The 20,954-nt window shown below is 39.4% G+C and overlaps 1 protein-coding gene across 3 annotated transcripts in view; it reads left to right on the top strand.

Annotated features, from left to right (window-relative positions):
- The window catches only part of POLQ (DNA polymerase theta), a 115,165-nt gene that overhangs the window by 44,285 nt on the left and 49,926 nt on the right, over window positions 1-20,954 (top strand). For all 3 annotated transcript variants that reach the window (XM_049877546.1, XM_049877555.1, XM_049877564.1), the window contains 4 exons: window positions 10,987-14,120; window positions 14,927-15,070; window positions 16,283-16,479; window positions 18,887-19,127. In XM_049877546.1, coding sequence (XP_049733503.1) covers window positions 10,987-14,120; window positions 14,927-15,070; window positions 16,283-16,479; window positions 18,887-19,127 — 3,716 coding nt within the window. The remainder of the gene's footprint in view (window positions 1-10,986; window positions 14,121-14,926; window positions 15,071-16,282; window positions 16,480-18,886; window positions 19,128-20,954) is intronic.

Raw genomic sequence — 20,954 nt, 5'->3', positions numbered from 1 at the left:
ATGCTTTTTACCTTTTTGGGGGGTTGTGTTTTTGTGTATAGCTTTTTTATTATTTTTCTATTTATTTTTATCAATTTTTTTTGCCTCTGAATTTTGTCATAGTTAGAAAGTCTTTGCCTGCACCAAATAGAGATTGCAAGGTAATCTGCAAATAGAGATGTATTTGTTCTTCCTTCTCAATTCTTATGTCTCGAATTAATTTCTTTTGTCTAATTGTATTAGCTAATACAGGTTATACAGTATTGAATAGTTGTAGAAATAGTGGGCATTTTTGCTAAGTGGACATGCCTCTGGTACTACCCCAGTTGTTACTGGCTTTAGGACTATGGTATATAAATTTTTATCAGTTTAAGAAAATGTTCATTTATTACGATTTTCTTGAATGCTTTTTATAAAAATCAGGAATAAATGTTGAATTTTGTCAAAGGCTTTTTCGCATCTATAGAGATATTCATAGGGTTATTTTCCCTTACATCTACAAGCACAGTGTAATATATTAATAAACCAGAACTCGTTGCCACTAAGTTTATTCCAACTCACAGCAACCTTATGGGACAGAGTAGAACTACCCCACAGGGTTTCCACAGCGGTAATCTTCAGGGAAGCAGACCGCCACATCTTCCTCCCGTGGAATGGCTAGTGGGATCGAACTGCTGACCTTTCAGCTGGCAGCCGGTGGCTTGAGATAGTTTTCTTAATATTCAATCACCCTTACGTTCCTGGAATAAATCTCACTTGATTATGGTATATTTTTTTAATGTGAGGTTGGATTCTCTTTGCTAATATTTAATTTAGTGTACTTTTGCATTGATTTTCATTAATAATATTGGTCTATAGTTTTCTGGTCTTTTTCTTTTTTTCCATTATCTTTATTCAGGTATTGGCATCAGTGTTCGACTTGCCTCATAAAAAACAATTAGGAAGTCTTTCTTCATTTTCAATGCTCTGCAGCAATTTATAGGGTCTTGGGACTGTCTAGTTGAAGGTTTGATATGATTAACCGAAGATTCCATCTTAGCCTGGTGTTAGTTCCTTGATAACTTTATTTTTTCAGAAATTGATCTCTCTAAGTTTTCTCTCTCTAATTGGGTCAATTTTGGTAATCTGTATTTCCTTTGGAAGTTATCTATTTCAGTTAGATCTTCAAGTATATTTTCATAGAGGTCTATAATCTAGTCTCATGAATTTTAAATATTTCTTCTATTTCAGTGGTTATTTCCCTTTGTCATTTCTAATTTTGTAAATTTGCACTTTCTCTCCATTTTTTATTGATCAAGTTAGCTAGTGGTTTGTCTATTTCATACATATTAAAAAGAAAATTCAGGATTTTGTTTCTTTGTGACCTATAATATGATCAGTAGTGACTAGATGTATTCTCCACTATACAGGTATATGTTTGAAATATATTTGTAAAGTCTACCGTATTGATTATGTTTATTAGGTTGTCTTAATTCTTATTTATTGCACCTCCCCCCACTTCATTAATGAGGATGATATGTTAAAGTCCACTATGATTAGTTTGCTTCTCTGTCTCCTTGCATCTCTTGTAGTATTTGCTTCATAAAAGTATTTGCTTATTATTTGGTGTGTAGATATTCATAGCTGTTGTCTTTATTGTGATTGTGGTTCTTAGCATTGAGTTAGGTACTTCTTCGTCACGTTTAATATTTTGGGCTCGAGTTTTATTTTATCTGCCGTCACAGTGTCTTTCACTGCATGCTGCTTGTTGCCCCTCGCCTGGGAATTGCTCTGTTCAGCCTTTTAATTTCCAGCCTTTTAGAATAACATCGTTTTAGATACGCTTGTGTGTGTGTACAACCTTGAGATGTGGTTGACTTTTGCTTTCTGAGCCAAATGGAAAATCTTTTTCTTCTTTTAATGGATTATCCAATCCAGTTTACATTTATTGATATTAATGGTATTTTTGGCCTCAGCTCTCTTAAATTATTTTGTAATTATATATTTTATGTGGTATTTGTTATGTTTCTTTCTCTACCTGTTGGGTAATCTTTACTATTTTATTTTTAAATTTAAGAAGGTGTGTCATTTTGGCCTAGTGGGTACATTTGTACTTTTCACTATCTGGTTTGTCAAAATTTTAATGGTATTTACCTCCTACCTATTGCCTGAATAACAATCAATGAGCTTATTGTACTTTCCTTTTCCTTCTCCCATTTTTAAAGTACATTATTTTTACTTTGTCTCGGTATATAACATTTGTATATTAATCATCCACCCTCATCCCCACCTTTGTGGGAATTGGGGATGGAAACATATAGTCTACAGGTTTATTTATTAAAATCATTACTATCAGGACTAGGTGGACGCTACCGCGGATCCCTCTTGCAACAAAGACTTGGAAAAACAAGTGAATCTATCACATACATAACAATCTACGAACTCTGAACAACAAACACAGGTTTAGAGACGGAGACCAAACAAATACAGGGAAGCAGCGATTGTTTTCAGAGCCTGGAGCCAGCGTACCAGTCAGCGGATTTTCTGGAAAAACTAGTTTCCCAGTGATGGCTTGAAGACAGCAGTCCGTATCAAACCACATAAAGAAGCAGACCATGACAGCTTCTCCAACCCCCCAAACAAAAGAATCAAAATCTTTCCCAAATGAAGATACAATCCTGGAATTATCAGATACAGAATATAAAAAACTAATTTACAGAATGCTTCAAGACATCACAAACGAAATAAGGCAAACTGCAGAAAAAGCCAAGGAACACACTGATAAAACTGTTGAAGAACTCAAAAAGATTATTCAAGAACATAGTGGAAAAATTAATAAGTTGCAAGAATCCATAGAGAGACAGCATGTAGAAATCCAAAAGATTAACAATAAAATTACAGAATTAGACAACGCAATAGGAAGTCAGAGGAGCAGACTCGAGCAATTAGAATGCAGACTGGGACATCTGGAGGACCAGGGAATCAACACCAACATAGCTGAAAAAAAATCAGAGAAAAGAATTTAAAAAAAAGAAGAAACCCTAAGAATCATGTGGGACTCTATCAAGAAGGATAACTTGCGAGTGATTGGAGTCCCAGAACAGGGAGGGGGGACAGAAAACACAGAGAAAATAGTTGAAGAACTCCTGACAGAAAACTTCCCTGACATCATGAAAGACGAAAGGATATCTATCCAAGATGCTCACCGAACCCCATTTAAGATTGATCCAAAAAGAAAAACACCAAGACATATTATCATCAAAGTCGCCAAAACCAAAGATAAAGAGAAAATTTTAAAAGCAGCCAGGGAGAAAAGAAAGGTTTCCTTCAAGGGAGAATCAATAAGAATAAGTTCAGACTACTCAGCAGAAACCATGCAGGCAAGAAGGGAATGGGACGACATATACAGAGCACTGAAGGAGAAAAACTGCCAGCCAAGGATCATATATCCAGCAAAACTCTCTCTGAAATATGAAGGCGAAATTAAGATATTTACAGATAAACACAAGTTTAGAGAATTTGCAAAAACCAAACCAAAGCTACAAGAAATGCTAAAGGAGATTGTTTGGTCAGAAAACCAATAATATCAGGTACCAGCACAATACAAGGTCACAAAACAGAACGTCCTGATATCAACTCAAATAGGGAAATCACAAAAACAAACAAATTAAGATTAATTAAAAAAAATAAATAAATAAAATAGTACACATAACAGGGAATCATGGAAGTCAACAGGTAACAGATCACAATAATCAAAAAGAGGCACTAAATACAGGAGACATTGAACTGCCAGATGGAAAGTGATACAAGGCGATATAGAACGATACAAGTTAGGTTTTTACTTAGAATAATAGGGGTAAATAATAAGGTAACCACAAAAAGGAATATCAACTCCGTAACTCAAGACAAAAGCCAAGAAAAACGTAACGACTCAACTAACATAAAGTTAAACACTATGAAAATGAGGATCTCACAATTTACTAAGAAAAACGTCTCAGCACAAAAAAGTATGTGGAAAAATGAAATGGCCAACAACACACATGAAAAGGCATCAAAATGACAGCACTAAAAACTTATTTATCTACAGTTACGCTGAATGTAAATGGACTAAATGCACCAATAAAGAGACAGAGAGTCACGGACTGGATAAAGAAACACGATCCATCTATATGCTGCCTACAAGAGACACACCTTAGACTTAGAGACACAAACAAACTAAAACTCAAAGGATGGAAAAAAATATATCAAGCAAACAATAAGCAAAAAAGAAGAGGAGTAGCAATATTAATTTCTGACAAAATAGACTTTAGACTTAAATCCACCACAAAGGATAAAGAAGGACACTATATAATGATAAAAGGGACAATTGATCAGGAAGACATAACCATATTAAATATTTATGCACCCAGTGACAGGGCTGCAAGAGACATAAATCAAATTTTAACAGAATTGAAAAGCGAGATAGACACCTCCACAATTATACTAGGAGACTTCAACACACCACTTTCGGAGAAGGACAGGACATCCAGTAAGAAGCTCAATAGAGACACGGAAGACCTACTTACAACAATCAACCAACTTGACCTCATTGACTTATACAGAATTCTCCACCCAACTGCTGCAAAATATACTTTTTTTTCTAGCACACATGGAACATTCTCTAGAATAGAGCACATATTAGGTCATAAAACAAACCTTTGCAGAATCCAAAACATCGAAATATTACAAAGCATCTTCTCAGACCACAAGGCAATGAAACTAGAAATCAGTAACAGAAAAATTAGGGAAAAGAAATCAAATACTTGGAAAATGAACAATACCCTCCTGAAAAAAGACTGGGTTATAGAAGACATCAAGGAGGGAATAAGGAAATTCATAGAATGCAACGAGAATGAAAATACTTCCTATCAAAACCTTTGGGACACAGCAAAAGCAGTGCTCAGAGGCCAATTTATATCGATAAATGCACACATACAAAAAGAAGAAAGAGCCAAAATCAGAGAATTGTCCCCACATCTTGAACAAATAGAAAGTGAGCAACAAAAGAATCCATCAGGCACCAGAAGAAAACAAATAATAAAAATTAGAGCTGAACTAAATGAATTAGAGAACAGAAAAACAATTGAAAGAATTAACAAAGCCAAAAGCTGGTTCTTTGAAAAAATTAACAAAATTGATAAACCATTGATTGGCTAGACTGACTAAAGAAATACAGGAAAGGAAACAAATAACCCGAATAAGAAACGAGAAGGACCACATCACAACAGAACCAAATGAAATTAAGAGAATCATTTCAGATTACTACGAAAAATTGTACTCTAATAAATTTGCAAACCTGGAAGAAATGGATGAATTCTTGGAAAAACGCTACCTACCTAAACTAACACATTCAGAAGTAGAACAACTGAATAGACCCATAACAAAAAAAGAGATTGAAACGGTAATCAAAAAACTTCCAACAAAAAAAAGCCCTGGCCTGGACGGCGTCACTGCAGAGTTCTACGAAACTTTCAGAGAAGACTTAACACCACTACTACTGAAGGTATTTCAAAGCATGGAAAATGACGGAATACTACCCAACTCATTCTATGAAGCCACCATCTCCCTGATACCAAAACCAGGTAAAGACATTACAAAAAAAGAAAATTATAGACCTATATCCCTCATGAACATAGATGCAAAAATCCTCAACAAAATTCTAGCCAATAGAATCTAACAACACATCAAAAAAATAATTCACCCTGATCAAGTGGGATTTATACCAGGTATGCAAGGCTGGTTTAATATCAGAAAAACCATTAATGTAATCCATCACATAAATAAAACAAAAGATAAAAACCACATGATCTTATCAATCGATGCAGAAAAGGCATTTGACAAAGTTCAACACCCATTTATGATAAAAACTCTTACCAAAATAGGAATTGAAGGAAAATTCCTCAACATAATAATGGTTATCTATGCAAAGCCAACAGCCAATATCACTCTAAATGGAGAGAACCTGAAAGCATTTCCCTTGAGAACGGGAACCAGACAAGGATGCCCTTTATCACCGCTCTTATTCAACATCGTACTTGAAGTCCTAGCCAGGGCAATTAGGCTAGACAAAGAAATAAAGGGTATCCGGATTGGCAAGAAGGAAGTAAAGTTATCACTATTTGTAGATGACATGATCTTATACACAGAAAACCCTAAGGAATCCTACAGAAAACTACTGAAACTAATAGAAGAGTTTGGCAGAGTCTCAGGTTATAAAATAAACAAAGAAAAATCACTTGGATTCCTCTACATCAACAAAAAGAGCACTGAAGAGGAAATCACCGAATCAATACCATTCACAGTAGCCCCCAAGAAGATAAAATACTTAGGAATAAATCTTACCAAGGATGTAAAAGACCTATACAAAGAAAACTACAAAGCTCTACTACAAGAAATTCAAAAGGACATACTTAAGTGGAAAAACATACCCTGCTCATGGATAGGAAGACTTAACATAGTAAAAATGTCTATTCTACCAAAAGCCATCTATACATATAACACACTTCCGATCCAAATTCCAATGTCATATTTTAGAGAAACAAATAGATAGAGATAGAGAAACAAATCACCAATTTCATATGGAAGGGAAAGAAGCCCCGGATAAGCAAAGCATTACTGAAAAAGAAGAAGAAAGTGGGAGGCCTCACTCTACCTGATTTCAGAACCTATTATACAGCCACAGTAGTCAAAACAGCCTGGTACTGGTACAACAACAGGCACATATACCAATGGAACAGAATTGAGAACCCAGATATAAATCCATCCATGTATGAGTAGCTGATATTTGACAAAGGACCAGTGTCAGTTAATTGGGGAAAAGATAGTCTTTTTAATAAATGGTGCTGGCATAACTGGATATCCATCTGCAAAAAAATTAAACAGGACCCATACCTCACACCATGCACAAAAACTAACTCCAAGTGGATCAAAGACCTAAACATAAAGGCTAAAACGATAAAGATCATGGAAGAAAAAATAGGGACAACCCTAGGAGCCCTAATACAGGGCATAAACAGAATACAAAACATTACCAAAAATGATGAAGAGAAACCCGATAACTGGGAGCTCCTAAAAATCAAACACCTATGCTCATCTAAAGACTTCACCAAAAGAGTAAAAAGACCACCTACAGACTGGGAAAGAATTTTCAGCTATGACATCTCCGACCAGCGCCTGATCTCTAAAATCTACCTGATTCTGTCAAAACTCAACCACAAAAAGACAAACAACCCAATCAAGAAGTGGGCAAAGGATATGAACACTCATTTCACTAAAGAAGATATTCAGGCAGCCAACAGATACATGAGAAAATGCTCTCGATCATTAGCCATTAGAGAAATGCAAATTAAAACTACGATGAGATTCCATCTCACACCAACTAGACTGGCATTAATCCAAAAAACACAAAATAATAAATGTTGGAGAGGCTGCGGAAAGATTCGAACTCTTATACACTGCTGGTGGGAATGTAAAATGGTACAACCACTTTGGAAATCCATCTGGCGTTATCTTAAACAGTTAGAACTAGAACTACCATACAACCCAGAAATCCCACTCCTGGGAATATACCCTAGAGATACAAGAGCCTTCACACAAACAGATATATGCACACCCATGTTTATTGCCGCTCTGTTTACAATAGCAAAAAGCTGGAAGCAACCAAGGTGTCCGTCAACAGATGAATGGGTAAATAAATTGTGGTATATTCACACAATGGAATACTATGCATCGATAAAGAACAGTGACGAATCTGTGAAAAATTTCATAACATGGAGGAACCTGGAAGGCATTATGCTGAGCGAAATTAGTCAGAGGCAAAAGGACAAATATTGTATAAGACCACTATTATAAGATCTTGAGAAATAGTAAAAACTGAGAAGAACACATACTTTTGTGGTTACGAGGTGGGGAGGGAGGGATGGAGGGAGAGGGTTTTTTATTGATTAATCAGTAGATAAGAACTGCTTTGGGTGAAGGGAAAGGCAACACTCAATACATGGAAGGTCAGCTCAATTGGACTGGACCAAAAGCAAAGAAGTTTCCAGGATAAAATGAATGCTTCAAAGGTCAGCGGAGCAGGGGCGGGGGTCTGGGGAACATGGTTTGAGGGGACTTCTAAGTCAATTGGCAAAATAATTCTATTATGAAAACATTCTGCATCCCACTTTGAACTGTGGCGTCTGGGGTCTTAAATGGTAACAAGCGGCCATCTAAGATGCATCAATTGGTCTCAACCCACCTGGAGCAAAGGAAAATGAAGAACACCAAGGTCACACGACAACTAAGAGCCCAAGAGACAGAAAGAGCCACATGAACCAGAGACCTACATCATCCTGAGACCAGAAGAACTAGTTGGTGCCCGGCCACAATCGATGACTGCCCTGTCAGGGAGCACAACAGAGGACCCCTGAGGGAGCAGGAGATCAGTGGGATGCAGACCCGAAATTCTCATAAAAAGACCATACTTAATGGTCTGGCTGCGACTAGAGGAATCCCGGCGGCCATGCTCCGCAGACCTTCTGTTGGCACAGGACAGGAACCATCCCTGAAGACAACTCATCAGACATGCAAGGGACTGGTAGCGGGGGGAGGGGGGGAGAGAGATGCTGATGAAGAGTGAGCTAATTATATCAGGTGGACACTGGAGAGTGTGTTGGCAACTCTTGTCTGGAGGGGGGATGGGAGGATAGAGAGAGAGGGAAGCTGGCAAAATTGTCACGAAACGAGAGACTGAAAGGGCTGACTCAGGGGGAGAGCAAGTGGGAGAAGGGAGTAAGATGTATGTAAACTTACATGTGACAGACTGATTGGATTTGTAAATGTTCACTTGAAGCTTAATAAAAGTTAAAAAAAAAATCGTTACTGTCAGCCTTATTGCTGAAGTATTTCTAGTAACCTTTTGGTTGGACGAAACTCGTTGATCCCTCAAAAAGGGCTTATAGTACAGAATTCCCCCCAAGTTCTTGTATGTTTAAAACTGTTTTTCTGGAACTTTGATATTTGAAGCACAGCTTGACTGGATATAAAATCTTTGGTCCCAACTTTCATTGAATTTTTAAAAATTGCTCTTGCCTTGTTGTCTTGTTTTGTGTTGCTTTTGAGAAGTCTGATGTATTTTGAACTTGTAAGTTATTCGATCTTTTTTCATGGCGGTCTTGAGATTTTTTCCCATATCTTTAAAGTTTAATAGTTTTGTTATTCATAATAGTTATCTATATAGATACATAACAAATTAGTTTAAAGAAAGTAGTAATATATATATTGTCTCACAGTTCCTGTGAGTCATGGATTTGGAGCACCTTAGCTTAGTGGTTCTGGTTCAGGGTCTCATTAGGTTGTAGTCTTCTGAAGGCTTGACTTGGATCTGCTTCTAAGATGACTCACTCACAGGCTGACAAGTGGTGCTTTGTGCCACATGGACCTCTGAGTAGGGTGCTTCAGTGTCCTCGTGATTCAAAAGAGAGCAAAGTGGAAGCTGCAATGTCTTTTATGAGCTAGTCTCAGTTTTTAGTTGTTTTAGGTGGAAGGATAAATCGGCCCCTATTACTCCATCTTGGTTGGACGCAGAAGTATCTTGGCCACTAATCTTCAGATAATTTTTATGACCCCTGCCATCTCTCTTCTCATGGTACTTCTTACATATATATTTGACATTTTAGAATCTAGACTCTGTCACATCACCCTGAAGATGTTGATATTTTGTTTTACCAGGCACTCAGCTTGGCTGGACTCAAGCTCCAAACTTTGTCTTCCTGTGGTGGGTAGTAAGTCAAATCTCTGGTCGGCTGTTTGGACTTGTCTGGCTGTTTGGAGCCTGCCTACACTTGCATAGTCTGGAGGTCAGCCAGTAATTTGGACAGAGTTTATATGAAGAATTTGGGGCTCTCCTTCCGGGCTCTTTTATTTCTGGACTTTCCCTCTTCTATTTCTAACTCCTAATAACACCCTGAGCTCTGTCATGAATTCTGTTAGTCTCTGTTGACAGACTCCAGGTTTCTACCAAAGCTTTTGGCCACCCTGTGTTGGTTTTCTAGGGCTGCCGTAACAAAGTATCACAAGTGAGTGGCTTCAATGACAAAAATGTATTGTTTCCTGGTTCTGGAGGCTAGAAATTTGAATTCAGGTGTCAGCAAGGCCATGCCCTCTCCAAAGGCTCTTGGGAAGGGTCCTTTCTTGCCTGTTCCAGCTTCTGGTAGCCCCAGACATTCCTTGGTTTGCAGCTACAGCCTGACTCCGTTGTCACATTCCTCCCTCTGTGTCTTGTCTCTGCCTTCTTATAAGGGCATCATTCATTTTGGGTTAGGACCCACTCTACTCCAGTAAAACCTCATGTTAACTAATGGCATCGGCAAAGACCCTAGTTCCAAACAAGTTCCTACTCACGGGTTAGGACTTCAGCATGTCTTTTTGGGGGACATATTTCAATGATAACACACCCTACATGGTGCTGACTGGGCCTGCCTTCAGGTGATTAAGTGTGAAAATGCACCCATCGCCACTTCCTTCTTCTCATTTCACCCTCCTCCAGTTTCTGCTTTCTTTTGGTCATGCTCCGGCCCCTTCGGATATTTTGTTCGGAGTTCATATTGTACAGGAGGATCAGTTTTCAGTTCAAGTTTCATGCCCCTCACTTTCCTTATGCTTCTGTTTAAGAACTTTTTTAGTGAGGCCTTCCCTGATTTATTATGCGATTTAAAAATTGTAGCACCACCTACCCTTCATGGTGCTCTCTCTCTATCTCCCTCTCCTGCTTCATTTTTACACACAACTCTTGCCACTGATTGACATATAATGCATTTTAAACATTTGTTTATTTTCTAATTTCCCCAACTCCAGTGTAAGCTTCATGAGAACAGATACGTTTCTGTTTTGTTCAGTGCTGTCTCTCCAGTTTTTACGTCGTCTAAGATTGAATGCCTAATAAACATTCGTTGTAGGAATGAATGAATGAATGAATGCATTAACGTCTTCTCCTGTCTCCCTCTCCAGCGCCCGAAAGGCAGTGGACGAGGAAGAGGAAGCAGTTGAAGAACGCCGGAATAGGCGAACTGTTTGGGTGGCTGGCAGAAGGGGCTTAACAGAAAGGGAGGCAGCAGCCCTTATAGTGGAAGAAGCCAGAACGATTCTGCAGCAGGACTTAGTCGAAATGGGAGTGCAGTGGAGTCCAAATTCCCCTTTAAATTCCGATGCACACTCATCGACCAGCAGTGAGTCAGATGTAGAGGAACACGTACTTATTACCCAAACTAAGAGTTCTTGTAAAAGACTGACAGCACCAAAGAAGAAAAGTAATACAAGAGCAGTTAGTGGTCCTCGTGTTACGCATTCATCAAATACAGTACAAGATTCAGATAAAAGTAGAGCGCGTACAAGTTCCTCTTACGAGCTGCAGCGTGGGAATCAAGAACACCAAGTACATTCCATTTCCAGAGCAAGAAAATGGCCTTCTTTGAACATGAGTAGAGAGCAGGTGGGCACCTTTCTCAGGGAGGAGAAAACAAGCACTAAGAAAGTTGTTCAGACTTTCTCATCTGAAAAGACAAAAAAAGAAGCTTTGAATTTCAGCTCTGAAAAGTTGAGCACAACCACCTTCCAATCTTGGAAGCGTAATAAACGTCTAAGACTATCAAGTGACAGGAGCACTTTGAAAGACTCTGGGATGCATAGAACTGATTTACAAGGACAGCCTGGGTCTGATCCTATTTATCGTGAGGATCCCTTAATCTTAGATGAGAAGCATATGGAATTGAGAAGTCCAGGGTCATTTGCTAAAAACGTATCTCTGTGTGCTGAGGAAAAATGTAACAAAACATCGTTCCCATCACAGACAGAACAACGCTGTTCAAGGAACAGAACACTAACTAGTGACACCCTTGCAGAACATTTTGTCACTGGGTCTCAGAGTAGAAAAGCGAGTTGTCAAGCTACTAGTGTGGTTTGTGAAAATGGAAGAGGATTAGCTGTTGCTGATACAGAAAAAATAAACAACGTGCTGATACAAAATGATTCGAAAAGGCAGAATGTTTATGTGAAGCACCATGACAGCCATCCAGTTAACCAGTGCCCTGAAAAGCAGTCTGATAAACAGATAAACACTTACACAAAACAGAGAAAAATAACAGAGGGACAAACGCTCCATGAGGCAGCCAGTCATCATATGCGTGGAGACTCAAATATTGCTAACATCAAATGTGAAAATATAAAATTAAAAGCGGAGGAAAAGAAATCAAATAATTTTCAGGCGGTAGGAGATAATATAAGCAGCACTGAGATACGGAGTGGAATACTTCCATCAAATGGAACATCTGGTAAAGCAGGAGGCCAGCGTGAGAATTTTCTAAATACCACCCCAAAACAAGAAAAAACAGGTACTTATGCAGCAAAGGAAACTAAAAATAATCATGTTCCTGACTTAAGTTTAGCCCTCTGTGATTTTGAAGATAGTTTATACCTGGATACTCAGTCGGAGAAAATAATACAACAGATGGCAACTGAAAATGCCAAACAAGAAGGAGCAAAGCACAGCAGCACAATGGCAGGGATGAGGCAGACGAGCTTAGACGGGCATAGCTCAGCTAACTCTTCTCTGAAGGAGATTCCCATGACTTTTTCTGGTGAACGGCATTCTGTAGGAACGACCAGTACAAATCATTTGGAACTTAAGACTTCAGATACTCCGAAACAAAGAAGTGACTCACACGCGATTGATATATTGACTTCACAGAGTCCAAATTTTCATTCTCCAACACTGTTGGTAGAAAATGGGCCTTGTCCGAAAGGGAATGAACTTTCTGTTACTGACTCCCAGTTAAACAGCTTTCTTCAAGGCTATCAGACACCAGAAACTATGAAGCCAGTCATACCCCTGGTTCCCCAACAGAGCACGCCCACTGGTACTGAAGTAGAAAGTCTGCCAGTTTCTGAAACAAGTTTGAATACGAGTGATGCTTTGCTGTTTGACAGTTTCAGTGACGACTCCCCAGTAGAAGGGCACCCACCTGATGTACAAGTGAAAGAGCCTCTTCCTTCTGAAGCAATGGCGAAGCATTTCAGCTATTCTCTGTGTCTACACCCAGAGGCCCCAATTAAAAAATCAGATATGAGTGAGAATCCAGATATTGAGCAGCGATCGACCTGTTGCAGTGATGAGTCTCTTGCATTTTCAGAAATGGATTCTGTTCAGATGCTCGAAGCCTTGGACAATGTAGATATGTTTCCTGTCCAAGGAAAACATAATACTGCAGCATGTCTTGAAGCATTGGAACTAAGTGATCCAGGGATTTTAGGTAATGATCACGCTGGTGCAGAAGCAATTGGAGGAGATCAAGATGAAAGGGGTCAAAAATCCAGATTAACTGGGACAGTGCAAAATAATTCCTTCATGTGGTCAGGAGCATCATTCAGTTTAAATCCAGGACTGCAAAGGATTTTAGATAAAGCGTCTAGTCCTCTAGAAAATGAAAATCTAAAATTAAGGACTATAAACTTACCTAGTTTGGAAGGAAAAAATGCAGAGTTAAATGACAAACAAGTGATTTCAAATTTGGGGACAAAACAAATGCAGGGAATTTCATTTCCCCCTAATATTGAAGTAAAAAGCAAGATGGAGGCACTAGAGAACAATGCCATTTGTGGTGAAGCCTCACCCCTCTTGCTCCATAAAGAAAGCTATGTAGCTGATGATAATGGTCTCGTTCCGCCGACACCAACTCCAGCATCTGCTTCTAAGCTGGCCTTTCCAGAAATTCTTGGAACATCTTCCGTAAAACCTCAGAAAACCTGCAGCGATTTACTATCTGGTAAAAGTTACTCATGTGTTTCACCCTCAGATATTGAAAATCATGATTTAAATCCAGAGATTAGGAATGGTTTCAAAGAAGACAGTCCTGTCAGAGACACAAGTTTTTCACTACAGGTATCACAGGACGAATCGCACTTAACTCCAGCCTCATGCAGTTCAGAGAGCTTGACCATAATTGATGTGGCCAGTGACCAAGCTCTCTTCCAAACCTTCGTGAAGGAGTGGCAGTGCAGAAAGCGATTTTCTGTCTCACTGGCTTGCGAGAAAATCAGTAGTTTGACATCTTCTAAAACTGCTACTATTGGTGGTAGGTTTAAGCGAGGTAAGATTTTTTTTCCTTTTTCCCTACACTTATCCATAAACTAGCCATTGGACTAAGATGAGATTTAGACTTTTCTGTATTGAATATGAAATGTAATAAGTTCATTCAGTAGCTAATAAGTTTCTTATATGACCTTTCTCAATAGTTTACGTGTAGAACAGGCTTATTTGTTCAGATTCTGCATGTTTACATTAAAAATAGTTACCTTCTGGTATAAAGGGTGCATGTAATGTATATTCTATTAGTTGGAAAATAGTAAGCTTATAAAAATTAAGGTAATAAATATTTATTTTATGGTATCCTTATGGTGTGACATAATGATTTTATTAATTATCAGTGCCCAGGTATTAGCTCCTATTAAATTATAATATCCTTTTTTCAGTTATATAGTCACAAAATTACGTAGCACACAGGCAATGTATTTTCAGCCTGTGCATCAGCCACATTTTCTAAGACTTGCCTCAAGTAGAACCTGGGCCTTCAGCGATAGCCATGGACTCTGCACTGAATGTTAATGCGAGTTGTGAGACAGTTGGACCTTTTGGTCAAAGGATGCCATGTATATTCCTGTGTTGTCATGAGCTCTGGATTCTGGACCATGGGGAAGGAATACCTGTAGTCAGTCTGCCAGACTGTTGTAGAAATCAGAAGTTCGATCAGATGTCTTAAATTTCTATGTTTATGAATGAATTTGTTCATGAAGTTTTGAGTATTTGTCAAATACAGTTTTATTTTCATTGTTTTAACGATCAATTTAATGGCTTTAGTTTTAGAGACCTGACTATTTCACTTTTTAATTTACGTAGTAAGTTTACTTCAGGAAACCCCCATTAGAGAGGATGGATTTCCCGTTAAGGACCACGAGGATGCCTTGGTGGTTGGACTGGCCGTGTGCTGGGGTGGAAGCGATGCCTATTATTTTTCATTACAGAAGGAACAAAATCATTCTGGTGAGTAATTGCTCTTTGGCTAAGTCACTACGTAATGTTAATGTAATCTCTACTAGGGTAGTGATCTTGGCTTTTGAGAATAATTTCCTGATATTTACCTAGAGTTTATTTGTAGGATTAAAAAAAAAAAGCTCATTTTGGAGACCTGCTAGCTGTGTACATGATTGCATATATTAACTAGAAGAAATGTTTTAAAAAGCTGCACTGTCTCTCTCCGCTGCCTGCCGCACAGGGCTGCGAATACTCTTGTTTTCTTTTCTGAGGGGCAGCGGAGCCTCAGGGGTCCCTGGCCACCCTAGAGTTTGCTTTTGAAGATGGGATCGTAGCAGTTTCTTCTTCGTCTTTTTCTCTCCCTGGCTGGATTTGGAACCCATCTAGAGGCAGTGATGACCTAGAGCTCACAGGAGCTGAATCGTGCAGCCTTGGAGACATCTTTGTAACTGAAAAGAGATGGTCTGGAAAGACCGTGTGATCCGACGATGGCTGTTGGTTATCTGGATGATTGATTGGTTTTAGACAGGAGCAAAATTAATAAAGGAACATTTTCAAGGATGCTATATAGTGTCTGTTGCTGAGTAAGCATGAAATATCTTTAGTTGTTTTGCAGAAGATATGTTAGGGTGAGCAATTACTCGTACTTCTAGTTTTATTTTAGATGTAGCATTAAGTGTTCATCCTAAATGCCCCTTTAAAAGGAGTTCCTTAAACATTCATTTCAAAATATCTTTCCTGTCTTTAAGTAGGGAATGTAATTTTATCTTTAGAACTCTCGATATGTAGATTTTTTCTTCTGCCCTGGTGGCGCAATGGTTAGGTGCTCAGCTACTAACCGAAAGGTTGGCGGTTCAAACTCACCAGGTGCTCCGTGGGAGAAAAGATCTAGCCATCTGCTCCCGTGAAGATTTCAGCTTGCAAACTCTATGGGGCAGCCTACTCTGTCACACAGGGCTGCTGTGAGTCAGCCAACTCAGCCGCACACAGCAACAACAGTCATGATTAAGTAGAGCGTTATAAATCATCTGGCCCAAACAATAATTTTTAGATTATGAAGCACTTCTGTCTAGGTAGCTGGTAGGACCTGGGTAGGAACACGTTGAATTAGTGGTCACATCGAACCAGAACCTAAGGCCTCTGAGTCTTTTTCAGTCTGTCCACTAAAGGTTGCTGCTTGAAATGAATGCATGTCGCTTTGCCTTAAAATTTATTTTATAGAAATCAGTGCTAGTTTGGCACCGCCTTCTCTGGATCCAGGCCTGACTGTGAAAGACAGGATGTGGCATCTTCAGTCCTGCTTGGAAAAGAATTCTGATAAAGAACGTTGTGCTATCGTCTACGACTTCATCCAGAGCTATAAAATTCTTCTTCAGTCTTGTGGCATTTCCCTGGAACAAGGTTATGAAGATCCAAAGGTCCCATATCGTATTTAATTTTTACTTAAACAAACAAACAAACAAATTATTAGCGTTGAGGGCTAATTCCCAAATGACTTGGTATTCATTTAGCTCCAGTAATACAGTTTAAATCTTTCAGTCATTCTTTTATCCAGTGATCAGAACAGAAAACCACGCACAAATGCCTCTATGTAGATTAAGAGAGGTGTCACAAATTCCAAACCCTAAAGTTCATGCCTTTCCTCAGAGATCTTTATTTTGTTTTTGGTGAAAATACACACAGCAAAACCCATCCCTGTCCCACAGCTTCTAGACATTGTCTGCAGTCTTCACATTGTGTCAACATTCTCGTTATTTCTGTTCTAGTTGTTTTACTTCTGTTTACCTAATTTCCCTGCTCCTCAACCTTATCGTGCTTTAAAATAGCTGTTGACCCTTTGGTCTTATATAGATAATTTCTATTTTTTAAAGAGATATAATACTCAGGGGTGACACTCTTTACTCTTTGGGCTAAACTGTTAGCTAGTTTAAAGGTGACTTAGGGGATAGTTTCAGTTCAGGGTTTGAAGAACAACTCAGGGCCATAGCCTTGGGGACCTCTCCAGCCTCAGTAATCCAGTAAGTCTGGATTCTTTAAAAATTTGAAGTCCCGTTCCACATTTTTAACCCTTTTTTGTCAGAATTCATTTATTATGTTCCTGATCAGAACATTCAGTAGTGGTAGCCAGGCACCATCTAGCTCTTCATCTTCAAAGATTTAAAAAATTTTTATTCTGGTCATAAGCTGTATGTTTCCTGGCCCATGGTAAATTAGAAGTGAAAGGAGAGCTGTTAGATTTAGGTATATGATGCAGAATGTTTCAAATATTTGTGAGAGTGGAGGCAGAAAATAGGAAAAGTAGGTGGATATAAGAAGTCAAAAGGGATAGTCGTTAGGGACCATTTGGCATAGCGGTATGTCACCTTAATGGCCCCTGAGAATGTTCCTATGTAATAGTAGTAAACTACGGTACACCGTATGCACACTTAATAGGGAGCCCTGGTGGCACAACGATTAAGCATTCGACTGATGACCGAAAGGTTGATAGTTTGAACCCATCCAGCATCTCTGTTGGAGAAAAGACCTGGTGATCTGCTCTCAAAGATTATAGCCTAGAAAACCCTATGGGGCCCTTCTACTCCGTCATATAGGGTTGCTGTGAGTTGGAATTGACTCAATGGCACACAGCAACAACAACAGTATACACTTAATAGTATAATACGTTTTTATAATTTTTTTTAATATCATAGTCCTCAAAGGGATAAAAATGCCACTTTTTTCCCCTGTTGACACTGAATGCATGAGATACGGAGTATTAATTTAGAGTTGAGAAATGTTGCTATTTGGTAGTTGTTATCAATATAGTCAATAACAATGGGATAGTTTTTTGTTTCTTTAGCTTTTCTTTTGCAAAGATTTTCAAAGACAGTATCAGATAAATTCCATATAGTTTCTAAGCTAATATTTCCTGGATATAAAAATTGTCACTTAATTTCGATTCTCTGGAGTCCAAAACGAGAATAATCTGAGCCTCTCATTAAAACTACAGTAACATCTGAGATTTGTGTAGCACCGTTTGTCTTAAACTCCTTGAAATATTTCATACTTGGTTTTATTAGTCATAACACCTTTGATATAAGGCGATAAGCTATTAATTTATAAAATCCCACCTTCATAAGAGACGTTTGCCAAATTTTATATGAGACTGCCTTATCCTATACCTTATTATCAATCTTCATTTTTAAGTCACAGAAGAAATAACTGAGTCATATAGTAATTGTCAGAAATATGAACTAGGCTTAGATTTGCTTATTCTAAATCCACTTCCCTATTTCCTAGATATAGTATTAAAACTACACGTCTTCTAGTCTCACCAGGAAGCTAAAAATAGCAATCAAATGACCAGTTGGACGGTCCTGGCGACAAGCCCTCATCTGAGGGGAAAGCCTAGAGGTTTTCTGAAACTCTGGGTATGAACTTTTTGTGGTAAAACATGTACGCCTCACTGCTTCTGATGGTGAAAGAACTACACAAACCTTCAACTATATGGGCCCCATTTTATTACAGTAAAAAAGTAGCTTAGCTAAAATCAGCCTTCGTGGAGAAGAGTCAATGTGCATTTTCAGACACATGGTTTTAGTTAGCTGAGAGGTACTTGGTTCAGCAGAAGCCTTGTGGTAACGGAAAATTGTAACTTTCCACCCTTGAAGACCACTGCTGTAATTTGATACACACACAAAAAAGAATACTATTGTAATTATCCTTTCTGTCTCTTCTCCTGGGAAGACCACTGAATAAGTGTTAAGTGAAAATAAGTGAGATTAGAAAAATGAGCTTCTCTTTTCCCATTTAAGGCTGCAGTATTCATATTACAATCCAATTCAGGTGGCATGCTGGTTATTAGACCCAGATTCTAAGGAGCCGACTCTTCACAGCATAGTCACCAGCGTTTTTCCTCACGGGCTTCCGCTCCTGGAAGGAATGGAGACGGGCCACGGAATTCAGAGCCTGGGGCTGAACGCCAGCGCCGAGCACTCGGGCCGGTACAGAGCATCTGTAGAGTCCGTTCTCGTCTTCAACGCGATGAATCAACTCAATTCTTTGTTGCAGAAGGAAAATCTTCAAGGTAAAACACAGTGTATCTGGCATTTTTATGATGTTACACACTGGGGATGGTTATACATGGATCCCCTATTTGTCACAAACGGGTAAATTACACATTTTATTCGGATCCTACCTTTGAATTGGAAACCCTGGTGGCGCAGTGGTTAAGTGCTACACCTGCTAACCAAGAGGTCGGCAGTTCACATCCGCCAGGTGCTCCTTGGAAACTCCACGGGGCAGCTCCGCTCTGTCCTACAGGGTTGGTTTGAGTCGGTTTTGACTCGACGGCACTGGGTTTGGTACTGTTGAATTGTCTGGTGCCAGGGTTGACAAACATTTTTCTTTAAAGGGCCAGATAGTAAATATTTTTGGTTTTCCAAATGAGATGGTCTGTATTGCAAAATAGTCGCCTCTGTTATTGCGGCCCCAGAGCAGCCCCAGACAGTACAAACAGAACCGGGCACGGCTGCCTTCAGAGTGCCATGCTTTCGATCTGTTTGTGAGGGGACTGTTCCAGTACTTAAAGGTAGCCATGTCGTCTGTAAACAGAGGGGACCGTGGGTTGCCACGGCTGTGAGATTGCCATGCCAAGTCAAGGGGGGGTGAGGAGCAGGCAAGCAGAAAACCAAAGCTTTCTTACTGCTTAGATATTATCTTTTCATCAATTCAGCATCTACTTTGTTGTTGTAACCCTTTCACTGACTTCCAGAGTTCTGACAAAGTTGGTTCTGCCAGTCTCTGCTTGTGTGTGTGTGTGTGTGTGTGTGTGTGTGTGTGTGTGTGGAGGGCGGGGCTGAGCAGGTGCATATACTGCCATCCTACCCTGGACTCTGTAGTGAAACCCTTCGATTTTGTAAATACTTCCTGTTGACTTATTATGAGTCTAATGATTCCACAGCTGCAATTCTTGGCGGGGGGGGGGGGGGCTAAATTTGTTTCTGTGGGGTCTCATTCACACTTTTTTGCTCTCTTGTAGTTTTTCTTACTCTGTATGCCTTCATATGGATTTAATCTATGGAGCCCTGTAGGCCTAACCTGGGGGAAGCCTTCCTCTAGAAAAGTTTTGCTCCTGCCCCTGCTGGCTACTACGCCTAAGGACCATGTTAGCCTTTCTTAAAGTTTTGGCTCAGAGCAGAAGTCTGAGACTCAGCTTTCCTCCTGTTGCCATTTCAAGGATCTTTATCCCTTCAGTCTCTTTGCTACAGGACTTATTTTCATGACAACCTCGCTCCTTCCTACTGACTATGGATCCATCCTGGCTCCCTGCCCCTCTGACTTTGTACTGCTCTGACTGTTCCTGTCCTGGCCCTAGTTCCTTATACCTCATGGGTCCCAAACTAAAAAAAAAAAAACACAAACCCATTGCCATCGAGTCGATTCCAACTCATGGGTCCCACATGTCATGAATTTCTCCTCTGTCTCCAGGCTTATGTAAGCAAGCTCCTTGTCAATTTCAAGGCTCGGCCTTCCTGGCAGAACCACAAACCAACAAATCCTTGCAAGTCATTCATCCTATTAGGTGGTTTTATATTCCAATATTTGCACAGCAAATCGACCAGTCCCTGCAAGGTGGATAACTTAGACCAATCACAGGGAGGACTGTGGCCCCACCAATTATTTTTGGCCAGAAAGGCCATATATGAAGAGAAACTCAGTGCACTGCAGACCACCCTTAACATTTGAAGGCTTACTTCCCTCTTCCCATACGTTTTCCCAGTCCATATCAGTCATTAAAAGTTAGTCCTTCAGTAGGGCAAATATTCCTCATGGTGAGATCACTCAGGTAGCACCCACTCAGGTCTGCTGCGGGTATCCATCTGATCTGTTAGGTTCTCCAAACAGTTGTCCT

Source organism: Elephas maximus, chromosome 1 (assembly GCF_024166365.1).
Source record: "Elephas maximus indicus isolate mEleMax1 chromosome 1, mEleMax1 primary haplotype, whole genome shotgun sequence".
Classification (NCBI taxonomy): domain Eukaryota; kingdom Metazoa; phylum Chordata; class Mammalia; order Proboscidea; family Elephantidae; genus Elephas; species Elephas maximus.
Note: the sequence above shows the minus strand (reverse complement) of the source record. Positions and strands in the feature narration are given on the sequence as shown.